The 19,850-nt window shown below is 41.2% G+C and overlaps 1 protein-coding gene and 1 long non-coding RNA gene across 2 annotated transcripts in view; one reads left to right on the top strand and one right to left on the bottom strand.

Annotated features, from left to right (window-relative positions):
• The window catches only part of PTPRN2 (protein tyrosine phosphatase receptor type N2), a 643,066-nt gene that overhangs the window by 30,620 nt on the left and 592,596 nt on the right, over positions 1-19,850 (top strand). The window contains exon 2 of the mRNA XM_079996433.1: positions 14,730-14,780. Within this exon, the coding sequence (XP_079852559.1) occupies positions 14,730-14,780 (51 nt within the window). The remainder of the gene's footprint in view (positions 1-14,729; positions 14,781-19,850) is intronic.
• The window catches only part of LOC307199355, a 255,630-nt gene that overhangs the window by 231,518 nt on the left and 4,262 nt on the right, over positions 1-19,850 (bottom strand). The window lies entirely within an intron of this gene.

Here is a 19,850-nt window from a genome sequence, read left to right as displayed (position 1 = left end):
AAACAACAAAAGGAGAAAGCAAAATAAATAAGAGTGGGAGCCTACTGGGAGCAGTGATCTGTTTCTGAAGACAGTTTCATACTCACAGAACCACTATGAAATTATACTGAGCCAAATGTAGGACAGAAATGAGGTGAGAAACAAGAGCAAACTTTATAAGCTACAAGAGAAAAATTAAGTAGCACAGCTGTAATGGCATATTTTAACTTCCAATCCCTCTGACATAATTTGAAGATGCAAATCAAGTTGGAACTGTTGTGATATACAAGAAATGGAATAGTTCATTCCATAGCTCATACAAGCAGAATGTTAACTGACACAGAATATCAATACTTAGAAATAACCAGTCAATCCAAATAATGTGTAGCTTAAAACCATAGGATATCACAAGACAGATATTATTATTGGCCCACTTTTCCAACGCTCATTCAAAGCAGTTTACAGTGGAACCTCGGATTACATACGCTTCAGGTAACATACGCTTCAGGTTACAGACTCCGCTAACCCAGAAATAGTACCTCGGGTTAAGAACTTTGCTTCAGGAGGATCGGAGCCCGGCCTGGACTGGAAAAGGAAAGTTGGAAAGATCCCTCCATGCAGGGATTAACTGACTTTTGGGACATGGACTTGGGTCAGGAGGAGGTTGGAGTTCTGGGGGCCTTTGGATTTGGAGATGCCCTGAAATACTTTATGGATCTTAGCTTTAACTATGGAAATTTGGCTGACCTGTCAAGAAGGAATAAAAGCATCGTTAGGTCGGAGTTTCCCCAAGATCTGCTCTTTAGCATCAAAGAATATGAAGAAGACCTGCAGAAGGGACGTGGAAAAGAGTTAAGAGTCTCGGACATAAGATCTCCAGGTTGATGGACTGTATGGAGTTGACGGAAGTGACTGGCAGAGTCCGAGACTGGGGAGAGGAGATGGTGGAAGAAGATTGGAAAATTTAAAGTTTATATATAGAAATATTGTAAAATTAATGAGTGATAGAAAAATGTTGGAATGAAATTTTATGGCCTTAGTGGAAATGTTTTAAGGAGTTAAGCTTAAATAAGTATACTAATTTTAATGGAAAATAAGATTAAAAATATGTTAAGACATTTATATGACAGAAAATAGAGAAAGAGGGAAAGGAATTGCTGAGACAACTAATAGAAATAGAAAGGGAGGTGAGAGGAGGTCGATGAAACAAGGGAATGAAAGATAGAATATGGAAAAGGTATGATGTATGCTTTTAAATTGTTTTTGTATTGTTTTGTTTAGTTTATTGAGTTTAGTTTAATGTGTTAAGGTTGTGTTTTGTATTGTTTATATATTGTATTGTATTGTATTTTCTCTTTTTTGTTCTTTTTTCCTCTTTTGTCTTCTTTCTTCTTTTTCTTTATTGTAAGTTTTAAAAGTAATAAATATTATTTTATTTTTTTAAAAAAAGAACTTTGCTTCAGGTTGAGAACAGAAATTGTGCTCCAGTGGTGCGACGGCAGCAGGAGGCCCCATTAGCTAAAGTGGTGCTTCAGGTTAAGAACAGTTTCAGGTTAAGAATGGACCTCCAGAACGAATTAATTACTTAACACAAGGTACCACTGTACAGAGAAGCGTAACAGGAATACAATTAAAACAAAAGCAGAACGGGAATAGTCAACATTGCAGCTATAAAACAACTTACGTAAAAGCAGTGGCCATAGAAATTTCTTAGAAACAGCAGAATGATTTAACATCTGCTGAAACAGACACGTTCATGCCCCACAACCGTATATCATATGGCTTATAGGCACAAGCAAATTGCACCCACATTGATTTCCCCAGCTAATAACTTGTGCAGTTTGTATGTTGCTTCCCTTTTACACCACCCATAGCTGTGTGCTATGCTAATGATAATTTCCACTGTTGCGTTTTAGTAGGGAGGGTTATGGCCCCACCAAGCTCTGATGTACAGCAGAAAATAAGCCGCTGCGGTGCTGTTGCAGCAACCGCAGTTCTTTCCATGTTAGACAAGGAAGTAAATAAAAGACCGTGTGAGTTAAGGATAGTATTATAAATGTCAGGGATTTCCCGCCCCCCCCCCATCCCCACTACTAGTGTTTAACATAGCCAAACCTGATTTGCTTTTTGGATGCATCAATCAAATTTATGCTTTCCTAGCCTGGTTGCAGGGAGAAATACTTCATATTATAATAGTCACTTGTTTAACAGTTGCTAAAGAGAATGTGTCAATAGGGTAAGGTGACTGAGAAGGATTATATAGCCTGTAGAATGTCTTGCTGCTCCACTGAGCAAGTGGCTACTAAGAACCCCCTGAAATCACACTGTTCTGCGTACAGTGGTACCTCAGGTTAAGTACTTAATTCGTTCCGGAGGTCCGTACTTAACCTGAAACTGTTCTTAACCTGAAGCACCACTTTAGCTAATGGGGCCTCCTGCTGCTGCCGCACCGCCACCGCGCAATTTCTGTTCTCATCCTGAAGCAAAGTTCTTAACTTGAAGCACTATTTCTGGGTTAGCGGAGTCTGTAACCTGAAGCGTATGTAACCTGAGGTACCACTGTATTGTGATTTATCTCTGATACAAAAATTATGGCCTAAGTAGTTCACTGTAAATTAAAGACAAAAATAGCCCTGCATTTTATTAGTTATTTAAAAAATATACCACACCTTCTTTGGAAGCAGGGTTGCAGGCAGGGGGAAGCCTCCAAGGTGGCGAATAATTTAATTAAAGCCAACAAAAAGCTCCAAACTAATTTAAATCCAATAAATTACATGTGACTATATGCAAAAGAGCAATGCCAAAAACTTCACCTTTGTGACATCTGATCAAACACCCAAAGGCACTGGAAAATAAACTTTATTTTACTTGGCACTGAAACAACAGCTACTTATTTGCCACATGAATTTGTTGAGAGAATATATCTTAAATGGGGTAAGTGCTTCAACCCAAAGGGTCCTGTTGCTAGTCAATTGAGGGTAACTGGAGAAGGAATATTAAAGCTAGTCTCTTAAAAGGCATGTACATACTGACAAGAAAAGGCAGAGAGCATGATGATGATGATGATGTATCACCCTTCATCCTAGGATCACAGGACAGTTTACAATATCAAAACACAAAAATACATAACATAGTAATAAACAAAAGAAATACTCCTCCCCCCCAGTTTAAATGGCCATAGATTATAATATATTTAAATAATTATTTAACTAGCCAAAGGCCTGAGAGAAGAGGAATGTTTTTGCCTGGCGCTGAAAAATGTGTAACAAACGCACCAGGTGAGACTCCCTGGGGAGAGCATTCCAGAAATGGGGAGCCACCATAGAAAAGGCCTGTTCTCCTACTGCCACCCTCTGGACCTCTCGTGATCCCTAGTTTTGTAGGACTTCATAGTGTGAAACCGGAAAACTGAATTGTATCAAGATAAACTGGAAGCCAGTGTAATATTTGAATACTATCAATAACTGTTCCATATTCACATGTTTTCATGTAGCCACCTTACAGCTATATTCTCTCTCCCAGAGCTGGCCCAACCATGAGGTATGGGTGAAGCAGCTGCCTCAGACGGTATATGCACATAGGCGGCACCCCACCGCTTCTGCTGGAGTTCCAGTACAGGGCGTTGCTGCTCTTCCAGCAAGGCGTTGGGACAACCCCTCTTGTTTGTGCTAGATCGAACATGGATGTTGACCAGGCTATGGATAACTGTAGTGCAGTGCAATTTCTCGAGTAATAAAACCTTATTGGGAACTAGAAATATGTAATTTCAATTCATTTCCTTTCTGTAGTTTCTGCTGCCAGTAAAAGCTAGTTACATGTACACTGGGTTCTTACTAATATCCAAGCTCCACAGAGCATGAGCAACACCAAATCAGTTCTAGGAGCAGATGGCATATACTAGTTCCAGCAGCCTGAAATATTTGAAGAGGCAGAGCACTGTGTTTCCTTCTGCAAAGGGGAATTAGGAATGAGGGTAGCAGATGGGTCACAATGTGATGTAAGGGAGGGCTCTTCCATATTTAAAGACCACTGATATTAGAGAAAGGGAGTAGGATGGCACTGTTTAGTGGATTAATGAACTGATTAGATTACTAGATTAAAATAAGTTTGTTTTAACAACTCCGTTTGAAAAATTATGCTGAAGATTTTAAACAGTGTAATGCAGATGCTCACAGGACCTGGACCTTGTAGTTGCCATCTTGCAAGAGGCATTCCTTTCTCTCCTGCAAAAGCAAATGGCTTGCCGGAGATGGTGTTGGCAACCTTTTGCAGCCAGTGGTTCATTTGGGCACCACTCACAAAATGCCTGTTCTGGGATGTATGACATCACGCAAAACAGCTGCCACGTCTAAAAGAGAAAAGGCACACAAAATGGTAGGGGCTGCATGCCACCCTACAGCCACCCCACCCATGCAAGAGGGAAAAAGGCACCTGCAACACACTTGTAGAGAGATGGTCATTGCACACCTCTTCAGACTGGAAGGGAAGATTCAATCCTGATATTGAATGAAATGTGGGCATGTTTAAAAGGGCATGTTCAATGTAGGATAAGCCGAACCAGCACAAATAGGAACTGAGCAGGATTGCACTGTGGATTTTTGAGGGAAAATTTACTGAGACCTTCTGTGGGTTGCACAAAACGTATTGGTGAGCACATTCTCACCTGTAGGCACTACGCTGGTGACCCCTGTATCACATTATCTAAATCAGGTGTGGAATCCGTGGCCCTCCATATGTTGTTGGATTCTAACTCCCCAATTTTGGTCTGAAACAGCATCCTTTTTTCATCCAAATTTTGCATTTCCATATGCAAACTTAAAGCAGATTGCACTAATTAGTCAATTTAAACTGATATGGTTGAGTAGCTGAGTGTTTTTCAATAAAATATTGATATATGAGGGGAGGAATGTATGGCTTGTTTCTGACACAAGGTAAATCCTGCATGCATTTGCAATTATTTTAGCAGGAAACTAAGGTGGGGAGGGTGGGTATTTTGCTAGAAGATGGAAGACAGTTGTTTGTAATGCATGACGTGAGTAAAAGGATCTGCAGGATACGATACTGCTTTGCTCTTCAGTAATGATTTATTACTGTCATTAACCATTAGCAGGTAGATGATATTTAAAATGAAATATTTTGTTTCTTAATGCTGTAGCAAATAACAACAAAAAATAAATTTGTGTTTAAATTAGCATTTTGACTGCTGGGTGTAACATGCATAACTTCAGCTTCAGTTAATGTAAAACTCAATTCAAATATCATTCATTTTTCAAGGGGATGTAGAGGTCCTTCTAATCTGCTTTCCCCAGCAAACCAGTACCAGAGTTTGCCACACATGAATTTATTAATTTGCTATTCAAGACATAGATCCTCTGGTTAATTGCATCAGATGCCTCATTCTAATCAGCATGTAATTGTCAACTTTTGTTGAAACATAGAAGGTGCAGCTTTGTATAATAAGTTTTTCTTGTGCGTATTGAGTACATATTAGGTGATAATGCAAAAGGGACCGAACAGAATTAAAATCACTTATTTGAATTACACACTTGTTCCAAAGTAATCTCTTTACGTTTGGTGCCTGAACAACAAAATGGCAGATTCAATATGAGGAAGTCAAAAGTCAGTTGGGACTGGACTTCCGGTCGGCGCCAGCGTTTAATGGCGGTCCTAGCCTCGAGCTCCGAGGCAGGACTGCTCCGCTAGTTCGGGTCCGACCCGCTACGGCGAGCGGGGGACCCCTAAAATCACAGGCGCGGAGCCTGTGAACAAAGGAGATTCGGTGGGCACCTTTTGCGCCCCCCGGTACTGGGAAGGAGCCTTTTTAAAGGCTTCGGAGCGGCATCGGGGCAAGCGCGGTGCTGAGAGTCGTCACCCAGCTAGCGGAGTGAAGCCGCGTCGCCATGAACGGAGAGCGCCGATTCCTTCCTGTAACTGAAAATTGACTACAACACCCGTGAGTAAGACTGAGAGATTGACGGGACACTAAAATTAGAAATTTGGCTGAAAACGGGAAAGGCATAAACTAAGGAAGTCTGCCTCCCCGGAGCTGCATGAGAAACAAAGCAATGAAAAAGTAAGCTGCATTTGAAGGGAAAAAATTTTTTTAAGCTGTCAAAACTGACATCGGACTTAAACTTCCCCCCCGACAGGCAGGAGAAGGGGGGAAGGGATTTGGACATTGTTAACCTGCTGGAAAATTACTGGGAAAATAAGACCTTCCACTGCCAAATCCCCCAGGTCGGGCTGCCCAAACAAGGCACCGGGATGTGAACTGTCATTCTAAACTTTGTAAAGTGGGGATTTGTCTGTAACAAAGTTACTGGACTTTAGTTCAGCCTGCTGCATTTTTTGGCTACATTGAAAGACTGAGAGATTATAGTGTGGACTTTGGATTGTTGGCTACTGTTATACTTTCTTGCTCTTTTGTTTTTCCTCGCCATTTGGATACAATTGAATGCTCCCTCTAGAGGGTTTTAAGTGAAATTGTTGCACTGAAAAAGAAACAGTGGGATTTTCCACTTGGAAACTATTTCTGTGAGAACGACCTTGAGGATATGAGTGGCCCAACAGAAGAGATAGTAACAAGGCTTAAAGCAAAACAATCTCAGAAGAAAAGGGGTTCAATATCATGCACAGCACCAGCTGCACAGGAAAAAGCAGCAACAGCTTCTATGGATCCTATGACACAGGCACTCCTTAAAATAAATCAATCTTTGGAAGCACTGACAAAGCTGTCGACAGAGAACTCCAAAAAATTGACAGAGCTGACAGCAAGATTAGACGTAAATACAGCCAGCGTAACGTCTAACACAGATTCTATAAATAGATTAATTCAGGAGAGCTCTGAAACACGAAAGATAGCAGAAAGTGCAAAAAACACTGCTGAGGAGACAAGGGAAAAGTTTGGGCCTATCATTAAAAAAAGTGAATGAGCATGATGCAGCCCTCTCCTTACTGGAACTTCAGAGGAAAGAGAAAAACTTAAAATTAAGACTGGTTCCTGAAGGGGAAGGGGACAGCCTTGTGGAATTTCTTACAGAGAACTTTATAGCTTTTTGGCAAGAGGAATGGGCCGAAGAAGATGAATTTGAGATAACAACAGCCTTTCGACTGGGCAGGAGGCAGGACAAGAAACCAAGGGATTGTCTTATTACACTGAGATCAAAGGAAGAAAGAGATAAAATATTGAACCTACATTATCAAAAGTCACTGGTGATCCAAAATAGTCAAATACAGATCTTTAAAGACATCCCCAAATACATCTTGGAGGTGAGAACCCTCTATAAAAATTTGGTTGACCTGCTGAAGAAAAACACTATACCCTTTAGATGGGAGTTTCCACAGGGATTGTCCTTCAACTTTAAAGGAAGGAAGATTAAAATAAGAACAATTCAGGATAAAGAACAGTTTCTGGAGAGATACGTGGAGGACCTGCAGAAAGGAATTGTAGAGGAGAAAGAACCACCTGATATAGCAAATTTATCATTTGGACTATTACCACCACCATCGGAGGAAGAACAGAAGCTTGGAGCAGTCGGAGGAACAAGCACTTAAATACAAAATGTCTCTGCAACTTCTTAGCTGGAATTGTAACGGCTTGAACCTTCCCCGGAAAAGACGTCAAGTTTTTCACATTTTGAAGAGAGAACAATTAGATTTAATATGTTTGCAAGAAACCCATATTGCCAGGATACACAGGAAATTATTGATAAACAAGAGGCTTGGACAGGAATTTATCTCATCAGACAAAGTGAAGAAAAGAGGGGTGGTGATCTATGCAAAGGAAAAATTGGCCCCAAAACTGATATTCAAAGATGAACAAGGAAGGTACCTGGCAATTGAAATACAAATTCAAGGAGAAAAGATTCTGATAGTTGGAGTATATGCCCCAAATGAAGGGAAGGCTGATTTCTTTAAGAAGCTGCATGAGACACTAATCGACTTTATAGACTATAAAATCGTAATGATGGGAGATATGAATGGAGTTGTCTCAACAAACATGGATAAAGCACAGAGACAATTGATTTCAAAAGAAGGGAGACTACCAAAGACTTTTTTCGAAATGACAGAAACTATGGACTTGATTGATATATGGAGAACAAGGAACCCTCTTGAGAGAGAGGGAACTTTCTTCTCTGAGGCAAAAATGACATGGACAAGGATAGACCAAATTTGGATTTCTAGCAGTCTGGCGGCGAGAACAAAAAAAGCAGAGATCTGCCCAAAAACCTGCTCCGACCATAACGCTGTGAAGATGGAGATGAAACTAACAACAACTGGATCCTTTAGATGGAGAATGAATGACACCCTATTCAGAGATGAAGAGATTTATAAGAAGGCCCTTAAAACATTAAAAGATTATTTTGAGATAAATTTGAGAACAAAAGTGGAGAAAAGAATAATTTGGGATGCAAGTAAAGCCGTGATGCGAGGTTTCCTAATTCAACAGAATTCTATAAAGAGGAAGAAACAAGATGAGAGAAAAGAAAAAATCTTAGAAAAAATAAAAGAAGGAGAGAAGAAATTGAGGTCCAAACCAAAATCCCATGAGATCTTGAGAGAAATAAAGTTTTATCAGATGCAATATATGGAGCTTATGAATCATCAGATAGAATGGAAGATAAAGCAAATGAGACAAAAGACTTTTGAATCAGCGGATAAATGTGGGAAACTTCTGTCATGGCAACTGAAAAAAAGGCAGAAATTGAACACTGTGACAAGTCTAGAAATGGATGGAAAAATTATCCACAAACCTAATGAGATAAATAATTGTTTTCAAAGTTTTTTTAAGAAACTGTATGCACAAGGGCCAGTCAACGAACAAGAAATAGAAGAATTTATCAGAAAATATGGTTTACCAAAAATCTCAGAACAAAGTAAAGGGATTTTAAATGAGAAAATAACAGAACAAGAAATAGAGGGCGCCATTCAAAACATGAAATTGGGAAAATCACCAGGACCAGATGGCCTGACGGCTAAATACTACAAAGCGTTGAAAGAATGGCTGATACAACCTCTGAAGGAAGTTTGCAATGAAATTTTGGAGGGGAAAAAGGCACCTGAATCGTGGAAAGAGGCTTTCATTTCACTTATACCGAAAACAGAGACTGAGAAGAACCAGGTTAGAAACTACCGCCCTATATCTTTACTTAACGTGGATTATAAAATTTTTGCAGACATTTTGGCAAAAAGATTGAAAAGAGTGTTGATAGAGGAGATTCATAAGGACCAAACAGGCTTTCTCCCAGGGAGATATATGTCAGACAATGTCAGGAACATTATAGACATTTTGGAGTTGTTAGACGTTGATATTAACAGGAAGGCAGTTCTAATTTTTGTGGATGCGGAGAAAGCCTTTGACAACATCTGTTGGACTTTCATGAAAAAGAATCTCCAAGGGATGGGGGTAGGCCAAGGTTTCGAAAACGGTATAGGTGCAATATATTCTAAGCAAAAAGCTAAGTTAATTGTAAATAATGTGGTAACAGAAGAAATATCTATAGAAAAAGGTACACGGCAGGGATGCCCAATATCCCCTCTGCTCTTTATATCAGTCCTGGAGGTTTTGTTAAATATGATTAGAAAGGACCAGTTGGTTAAAGGAGTTCAGGTCGGAGCTAGACATTACAAATTAAGAGCATTTGCAGATGACTTAGTTTTGACTCTGCAACAGCCAGACACTAGCACTAAAAGAGTATTAGAACTAATTGAAATATTTGGTCGAGTAGCAGGTTTTAAATTGAACAAACAAAAAACGAAAGTGTTGGAGAAAAATTTAACAATGGAAGAAAGAGAGAGATTTCAGAATGAAACAGGCTTGGAAATAACGAAAAGGGTAAAATACCTGGGGATAAACTTAACGTCTAAGAATTTGAACTTGTTTAAGGATAATTATGAAAAATGTTGGTCAGAAGTAAAAAAAGATCTGGAAATATGGTCAAGGCTGAAACTTTCCTTGTTAGGCCGAATTGCTACTATTAAGATGAATGTATTGCCTAGAATGTTGTTTTTATTTCAGACGTTGCAGATTTTGGACAAGATGGACTGTTTCAAGAAGTGGCAGAAAGATATACCAAAATTTGTCTGGCAGGGCAAAAAGCCCAGAATTAAATTTAAGATTTTAACTGACGCAAAAGATAGAGGGGGGTTTGCCCTGCCGGACTTAAGACTTTATTATGAATCGGCAGCTTTTTGCTGGTTGAAACACTGGCTACTTCTTGAGAACACGGACATTTTGGATTTGGAAGGGTATGACAATAGTTTTGGTTGGCATGCATATCTATGGTACGACAAGGTAAAGGTGTATAAAGGATTTTAAAACCATATTGTAAGGAAAGCATTGTATAACGTTTGGATTCGATATAAAGATCTGTTGGAAAGTAAAACCCCCAGGTGGGTGTCACCAATGGAAGCGAGGGAAGTAAAAAAGCTTAATATGGACTCTAAATGGCCAAAATATCATGAAATCTTAGAATATGATGGTGAAAGGGTTAAACTTCAGAGCTATGAGAAACTAAAGCCTAAGGTTCGAGACTGGTTGCATTATCACCAGATAAATGAGACATTTAAACAGGACAGGAAAATAGGATTCCAGAAAGAGAGGTCAAAACTGGAAACAGAATTGTTGGAATCCAATACTAAGAACTTATCAAAAATGTATAACTTGCTGTTGAAATGGAATACACAGGATGAAACAGTGAAATCAGCTATGATTAAATGGGCACAAGATATCGGTCATGATATTATGTTTGCTGACTGGGAACAGTTATGGACCACCGGTATTAAATTTACTGCATGTAATGCATTAAAAGAAAACATTATGAAAATGATCTATCGGTGGTACATGACCCCAGTCAAGCTTGCAAAAATTTATCACTTGCCTAACAATAAGTGTTGGAAATGTAATGAGACTGAAGGCACTTTTTACCAGGACCTGCCCAAAGGTTAAAGCTTTCTGGGAAATGATCTATAATGAAATTAAGAAGGTCCTTAAGTGGACTTTTCCTAAGAAACCAGAGGCTTTTCTCCTGGGCATGGTTGGCCAACTGGTGTTAAAGAAGGACAAGACTTTTTTTTATGTATGCGACCACAGCAGCAAGAATTCTACTGGCAAAGTATTGGAAGATGCAAGAACTACCCACTCTGGAAGAATGGCAAACAAAGGTGATGGACTATATGGGACTGGCTGAGATGACGGGCAGAATCCGCGACCAGGGGAAGGAGACGGTGGAAGAGGACTGGAAGAAATTTAAAATATATCTTAAAAACTATTGCAAAATTGAGGGATGTTAAGATGTCAGGGGGTAAGAGTCAGAGAATTGCAGCAGTAACTAAAAAATTAAGGAAATTTAATGAAAGGGAATTAAGATAATTGACTAAAGGGTTGCTAAAGAAGCACTAAACAAGGATGCAGGGATGGGGAGGTATGGGGAAGTCAATAGAAAGAAGGGTATGAAATCATGATCTTAAAGTTATATTGATTTATGTTTTTGCTTGTGTTTTTTTTTTTTGTTTGTTTTTCTTTTGTATGTCTTGTTCTGTCTCTATTATGTGCTTGAAAAACGAATAAAAAAATTATTTAAAAAAAAAAAAGTCAGTTGGGACTGGCTGTCCCCAAAATTCCTACCCATATTTATGTTGGTGGGATTTAAACTGAGTATTAATTACACAGTGCATTCAAGGCAGTTCATATTGACTTATAAAGCAATAGGTAACTGTTAGGTGTTAGGTGTTAGTAACTGTTAGCAATGACAAACCTAGACAGCATCTTAAAAAGCAGAGACATCACCTTGCCAATAAAGGTCCATATAGTTAAAGGTATGGTTTTCCCAGTAGTGATGTATGGATGTGAGAGCTGGACCATAAAGAAGGCTGATCGCCAAAGAATTGATGCTTTTGAAGGAGGAGGAGACTCTTGAGAGTCCCATAGACTGCAAGAAGATCAAACCTATCCATTCTGAAGGAAATCAGCCCTGAGTGCTCACTGAAAGGACAGATCCTGAAGCTGAGGCTCTAATACTTTGGCCACCTCATGAAAAGAGAAGACTCCCTGGAAAAGACCCTGATGCTGGGAAAGATTGAGGGCACAAGGAGAAGGGGACGACAGAGGACGAGATGGTTGGACAATGTTCTTGAAGCTACCAGCACGAGTTTGACCAAACTGCGGGAGGCAGTGGAAGACAGGAGTGCCTGGTGTGCTCTGGTCCATGGGGTCACGAAGAGTCAGACACGACTAAATGACTAAACAACAACAACAATAAACTGTTAGGTGGATTTGTAGATGGTTGACTGACCAAACCTAAAGAGTACTCACTAATAGTTCCTCATCATCCTGGAAAAATGTGGCCAGTTAGGTGAAACATTGGTTCTGTCCTGGGCCCATTGATGTTTAGTGTCTTTATAACAACTTGGACGAAATAATTGGGGGGGGGGGTGCTCATTAAATTCGCAGATGACACCAAGCTGGGAAGGGTAGCTAATGTTTCACAAAACAGAATCGGGCTTCAAGTTACAAGAAAGGAGATTCCGACAGTGGAGCAGGCTTCTTCAGAAGGTAGTGGACTCTCCTTCCTTGGGGGTTTTTAAACAGGAGTTGGATGGCTACCTGCCATGGATATTTTAGATGGGATTCCTGTATTGCTGGAGTTTGGACTAGATAACCTTTGGGGTCCCTTCCAACTCTACAATTCTGTGATTCTGTGGTCAGAGACCACATAGAATAGATGTGTTTTGATGGGCGATTTGAAGGAAGGAAGAGAGATGGCACCATGTACATGTTCAGGGATACCTTTATTCATAGGAAGAAGCAAGAATATGTTGAGTTATTCTGGAGACATGTAATCAGCTGAGCATGGTGGAGTTGGATAAGTAGAGATCATAGCTAGGGATGTAATGAGGAGCTTGGGCCAAAATTGTAAGCCAGTGACAGCATCTGAAGAAGGGTGTTTCTTGGTCTGAACAATGGAATAAATTAGTACTTTTGACAGGGTAGCTGTGGATAGAGAGATGGGAGATCTGAGTTGTGAAAGAGGAAGACCAGATAAAAGATGACCAGAACATGAACCACTGTTATAGCTGACGTAGCAGAGAAGAATTGGCTTAGAGAGAGGGAGAATGAGGGGGAGAGAGAGAACAAAGAGAAATGGCAGGACTTGACAGCTGATTAATGTGCGTAGGAGAGAAGATAGAAGTATGAAAGATAAAACTATTGCATGAATGGCTGATTAAGAGGTTGCATAGTGATTTTGTTGACAGATACAAAGAGGGATTGAGGAGAAGACTTAGAAGGAAAGATAAGTAGTCCAGTTCTGGGCATGTTTAATTTGAGAACACAACATTGAGAATAAAACATTTTGCCTTCAATGTAAATTGTCATACTGTAGCTAAGTATGTTTTTAAAGGTGTGCTTTTGTCATTGTTTTTCGTTCCCATCTATTCATTGTTCTTACTACCCCAGCAAGTGTAAGATATGCCATGTCCCACCATGACAGCTGATATATGATAGGTGTATCACTTGCAAATTCTAAACCACAAGGGATAAGGTTCGAATTATTTCATATGCATCTTGTCTACTAGAGTGGAGACTACCACCACAATCACTATGATGGTGAGCATGCTTTCTAAAACTCTTGCTGGTCCGGGTGGATCTAGCTTCCTTTATTATTTATCAATTTAATTTACACGACACTTCCTATAAAGCATCCCAAAGCAATTTAACAATCAAACCATCAACAAGAAAAGCATATATAAACAAGAAAACATATAAAAACACTTTCAATGCCAATACATAGTTCATAAGTTTATCATTGTAGCAGAAAGACATGGCAAACTTGTAGCAATAGTAGTAAAAACACAGAGAACATAACACCCATAATATAAACCAACACCTATGATGTAAGAGAGAGAAGATACCAGAGACACCCACAAACTTAATGTCTGAATTCCCAAAACAACTTATTGTGCTTTTATCTAGCTCATTTCCCCTGGTTTTTGTTGTTGTTGCAGCCAATGCGCAGAGGGCCACTTTCTGTGTTACAAAGCTATTATTGCCACTCAGAAGAAACAGAACCATTTCCACCATGGTGTACCTGTTTGCTTCTGCAAACAGAGATTTCAGAAAGCGATTTCTTGGTTCTCTTTATGAGTGATGTCTTCCACCTGAGTTTGACCAAAAATACAAAGTCTTTCTGTGTACAGGACCTTGTTATAGTGGCCACCCAAGGAAAGTATTCAATAAGTACCAGAAAGACGATAGAAATGTGCCCTGTCTGATATGTAATGGGAAGAAGTTCCCAAGGGTAGGTGCTGTTTACACTAAAAGCCCAATTCGTTCATTGTATTGAATGGACCTCTTGATGAGATGGTATCTGCAGGAGAGGGCCTCCTGCAGTGATCAGTTGGGTATATAAGCAGTGACACCAGCTTTTAGCTATGGACTTAAGATGGTCATAGAAACATTCTGGATTTGAGGCCCAGAATAACAGCTGGAAATACTACATGAGAGCTGTGCCTCAGGAAATGAACCTTTAGGGACCAGGCACTCAGTAGCAGGTATTATATTTCTGTATTCTTCCCATTCATTTTTTACATTTACTTTATGCTCTTGGCTTCTTCTGTACTGCTCGGTTTAGAATATCAAACAAAGGTCTGACTCCAGTTTGAGATTTTATAGCTTGAGATGTTGGGACTGTACTGCAACTGCATTGCTTTCACACCATCCTGATTTTGTGTTTTCATTGCATTCTTCCTAGGCTGCCTGTTTGAGGATGACCTTTGCAAATCATTTGAAATCTGCATAAATGGTAAGTTTCTGAGTAACTGGCACACATGGCTAAGCAGCTTGTTGTATATGTGTACATCGATGCATGTGGAATCTCTCTGCCAGGAAGAATTAAAAGACCCTTCAACTCCCTCCCGCCCAAGACAGATTTTGTATAGTCTGAGCAGTCATTTGTTAAAGTTTATTTATGATGAGGGGTGGTGGTAGTGCAGACTTTTGTGCCCATGACAAAATGTGTAGATCCGACACTGGTGGGGGTGATGGTGGTACCTATCTATATACCTTTCTACACAGGCTACTCTCTCCTTCTTTGTTGTGGCAGCTTCTCCCTCCTTCTTTCATTACCTGACTCTCTCTGATACATCATGAGAGGTCTGGAGTCTGGCAGCTCCTTTTACACCCACTCTGACGCACGTGCAGCAAACCCTTATGAGCAAGCAGCCAGCCTTCTTCCCTGCATGTATTAAAAATACCTTAGGATGTACAGTGGTGCCTCGCAAGACGAAAAGAATCCGTTCCGTGAGTCTCTTCGTCTAGCAGTTTTTTCGTCTTGCGAAGCAACCCTATTAGCGGCTTAGCGGCTATTAGCGGCTTAGCGGCTATTAGCAGCTTAGCGGCTTAGAAAAAGGGGGGGGGGAGTGAAAAAAATCGCAAGACTCGCAAGACGTTTTCGTCTTGCGAAGCAAACCCATAGGGAAATTCGTCTTGCGAAGCGCCTCGAAAAACGGAAAACCCTTTCGTCTAGCGGGTTTTTTGTCTTGCGAGGCATTCATCTTGCGGGGGACCACTGTACGACATACTTTATGGACACCCCCAATTATGCAACTGTTGACGGACTCTCTTAATTATGACTTAGATTGTTTTAAATGTATATATGTACCAAATGACCGTTTAGTAATTTTGTAAAATTACGAAAAGTAGTTTTGTAAGAGAAAGAAAGTACGTACAACGTTAAAAAGAATTAATTAGAGTGGTGTAAAACAGATGATGGGTGAGCCTCACTCATTGCATCATATATTTCCACTGGGCCACGTAGAGCCTTTTTTGTCTATAACAATAAGTGTTCTACTAAAGTGCTGATATCTTTGCAGTAGAGGCTATATTTGTTGTAAAGGCTCTGTTATCTTATTTACATTTGCTGAGTGGCTTGTGGTAGCAGTCATGCAGTGTTAACTTTCTTCTGTAAACCATTTTTATTGGCTTGCTGAAATCTGCTGATTCAGAGTTGGTAAGGTAGTGGTGCATTTTTTTTAATGCTTTCCTAATGGCAGGACAATATGTCAAATAAGATCTCTGAGTCTTGCTCTCTAGAGTTTTTCGTTTACAAATTGATTTCATATACTTCAGTTTCTGTCACTAGTAGAAAACTGCCTCATATGGTTATGAGCCTGAAAAATTGATATCCTCCGGTAAATATGTGAATAATGAGTTTTTACCATGGAAAGTGTGGAAGGAGGAAGGACGAACAGCCTGGGTGGATTGATGTGTTGCTTTCCAGATGTGTGTGTGTGTTTTATCGTTACAATCTTTGTTAACTTAAGAGATTCTGCAACATACAATGTGATCAAACAGGAACTGGTGATGATATACATATAAAATTACAGATCACTGCTGAACAAATACAAACAAAAAATAAACCCAAGTTAAAATAAAGGTATGTGAATGCACCAAAGGTAGCAACTAGAACTTTATAATGTAGACATAATGATTAAACAAAACAAGGTTACAAAACATGAACCCTATCATACCAAGTGAAAGTACCGTGTAATGGTTCCAGGGGTTGCTCGTGCGTAAGTTGCCGCCACTCCTGGCTAGATTACTTGGTTGAACCCTTTCTGTCTGGACAGCCCTTCACCTTGTGGCTGTCTCAGTCGCTTGCAGAATCCGTCAGTGGGCGTTTCTTGAACTTCTTCCAGCAAAGAAGTTCTTTGACGCCAAGTCTCCTCCTACTCTCCCTGCGCGGAAGTCTTCTGCACAGGGAGGGTGTGGGCAGCGGAGTACCCGTGCTCTCCCCACTGGTCTCCGGTGGAGAGTCCTTGAGCCCACTCTCCGATTCCCCCATCTGCCCCCCTTCACCACTGGTGTTACGCTGATTTCCTTCCCCAGCTGATGAGCTGCCTCTCTCCCTGCTAGGACCCTCTCCTGCATCGCTCTGGAGCCTTCCCTCCGCCCCTGGCTCCGATGGCAGTTCCCTGACATACCGTATTTGAAATATTCAAATGCCTTGAGTCACGATATCAGCCATATTCATTCATAGGATAGGCAGGGTTCTTGGCCATGTTCTTCCTTGATTACAAATGAAATACAGTCAGACCAAACAAGTACAAAAGCATCCCCTTTCCCCCTTTGGCATCTAATGACTATCAGTTTTATTAGTTAGTTTTTCCAGCAGGGCAAACTTTACTGTACCAAGATGGATGTTCTCTGTGGCACAATGGGTCAGTGTGGTTTTTTGTTCATCAGAAGGTTGGTGTTTGAGTCTACTCAGGGATGGCTGTGGGCAGGATTCCTGCACTGCAGGGGGTTGGAGTTGGAAGGGGCAGTGAGAATCACCAACTCTACAGTTCTATGATCCTAAGTAGTAAGATTGGCCTCATCTATCCCCCCCCCCAAACTGTGTGATGGTCCATCCTAGCTGCTATAAGCAGGTGCACTATCAAATGTTTATTATGCTTTTTTGTTGTCCTTGTCAAATATAGATAAATGTGCTAATTGAGAGTTGGGATAATGTGGCAGTTAAAGATCATATCCGTTTCTCTGAATACCGTAGCCCAGAATTATTGCACTCTAGTAGAACCGCTCTGTAGGTGGATCTACAACCCACTTTCTGATCATCCCCCCCAGCACCTTGTGGATACAAATGAATTCATCGTCTTCAAGAGCGTCCTATGAGTCACGTACCATTTATGAATCAACTTCAATGACAGTTCTTTATAGTTAGCTGATATTTTATGAATAGGAGTTTTATCCCCACATTGCTAGCCAAGTGTCTTCGATTCCAGACATGTTGAATTACTTCCACTGTCCCTGAACACTGGCGATGCTGGCTGGAGCTGGTGGGAGTTCTGGCTCAAAACACCTGAAGAGCATCACCTTGACTACCCCTGATGTAGGAGATTACTCAAAACTTGTAAAACTCTTCACTAAAATGGCTGAAAGCCAATATGCTGCTGATTGTGCTCCGAGCCCCAAAACCCATCCCTCATGGAAATAAAGACACAGTGGAGATAGAATTTAGTTTAAATGTTAATGAGCAAATTTTGGCCACAACTTTATTGAATACACAAATGTGACTGGTATGGACTCAGGTATTGGTATCAAAACTATATCTGGCTCCTGCCCTACCCTGCAGGAAGCCTATAAGGGTAAACAACCAGCAGGGGGATTTCCGTCAGTGTATATTGACTGGTTCTCACCCCTGGGATTTCTATGGGTCCTGGCATGGCCCTAGCCCCTCCCAGGCTTCGGACAAGATCCAGACCCCCTGATTCCTTTAACGGAATACCTATTCATTGGAGGGGCAGGTGGTGGCCGCACCTCCACTCCCCACATTCCCCTAAACCAATGCCTAACCGCCAAACCTTACAAAGTTGTGACGATTGCTAAGAGGTAGCAAACCAAGTGGCCACAGTCAATCTGCCACATTGGGAAAAATTCCTACCTGGCCCCCATTCCAAAACAGGCAACCAATTGAAGTCCAAAGCAAGGCCAAACACATCCTAATTAACGGGCAGGTGGGCGGGTGTTCGGCAGTGCAAAGCAAAAGGAGGTCCCTACGTCGCACTGCCAAATAGATACCCCCAACCATTGCCACGATGCCGATTGGCTAAAGGCCAGTGGCATAACTGTGGCACCACCGGCTTGGAGCGGGGCAAGCCCTGCCCACAAGCCAGTTGGGAAAGAGTTTCAGGGGCCAAGCACAGCGTGGACCCTCTGTTAGGAGGATCCAACTTGCTTCATCTGCCATTGCCTTGGTTTGCATATCACACTAAGCCAAAGCCTAACCACAACCCAGATTTGATCTTGATTACAGTGTGTGGTTAGTCTGGAGATAATTTAATCATGAGCATGGGTTCAGATGACATACTAAACCAAACCTGGGCTTAGGTCAGTGTGGCACTGCAGCAAAAAGGACCAGGGAGGAGCAAAACACCTGTCAATTTCTCTCCTGGAACCTGTGCCTTCATGCTAACTGAACTAAGCCACTGTGTCAGAATTTCTACTTGGACCAAGTTGGGTTTTATACTGAGGAGGCATTAAAGGCGGTCACCCAACAGTGCTGTAATGGGGTTTGGGGTTGCTTGTGCGTAAGGCGCAAACTGCTCCAAGCTGAGTAGTTTGGTTAAAACTTCCCCCTGGCTGGACAGTCAGTACTCCGTGACTGTCTCAATCACTGGCAGAATCCACCAGTGGGCGTTTCCTGAATTTCCTCCAACATAAAAGTTCTTTGACACCAAGTCGCCGCCTAGCTTCCCTGCGCGGAAGCTTTCTGCGCAGAGTGGGCGTCCCAAGGGGAGGACCTGTGCTCTCCCCGCTGGTCTCACTGGAACAGTCCCGGAGCCTTCCCTCCGAAGTTCCCTCAGCCTCCCCTTTCTCCCTGGCGTCACGTCTATTTCCTTCCCCAGCAGAAGCTCTCCCTCTCTCCTTGCTGGTTCCCTCTCCAGCGTCATTGGGGAGCCTTACCACCACCCTTGGCTCCGATGGCAGTTCCCTGACAAGTGCTTTGCTATAAAAAGAGAAGGCAAGGGGAGGGCAGATTATCAGTGATTATCGCCCTATGTGTTTCTGCTTGTGTTCAAAAATCTCAGACTTCCAACTGAAGCCATTTCCATAATTGGAGCACTTACGTGGCGTTTATCTGTGGAATCTTTCATGTACGATAAGAGACTATTCCTGGCTGAAACTTTTCTTACATGTGAGCATTTGTAGGGTTTCTATCCTGTGTGGATTTCTGGTGTTTTAACGAGATCCTGCTTCTGAAATAAGCAAGTCCCACAATGGGAGCATTTTATCAGCTTCTCTCCTGTGTGGAATCTTTAATGTACAGGAAGACTGGTCACTGACAGTTTTTTTTCACACATGGAGAATGGGC

The sequence above is a fragment of the Podarcis cretensis genome, assembly GCF_951804945.1.
Source record: "Podarcis cretensis genome assembly, chromosome: 12".
Classification (NCBI taxonomy): Eukaryota; Metazoa; Chordata; class Lepidosauria; order Squamata; family Lacertidae; genus Podarcis; species Podarcis cretensis.
This window is presented reverse-complemented; position numbering and strand designations above follow the sequence as displayed.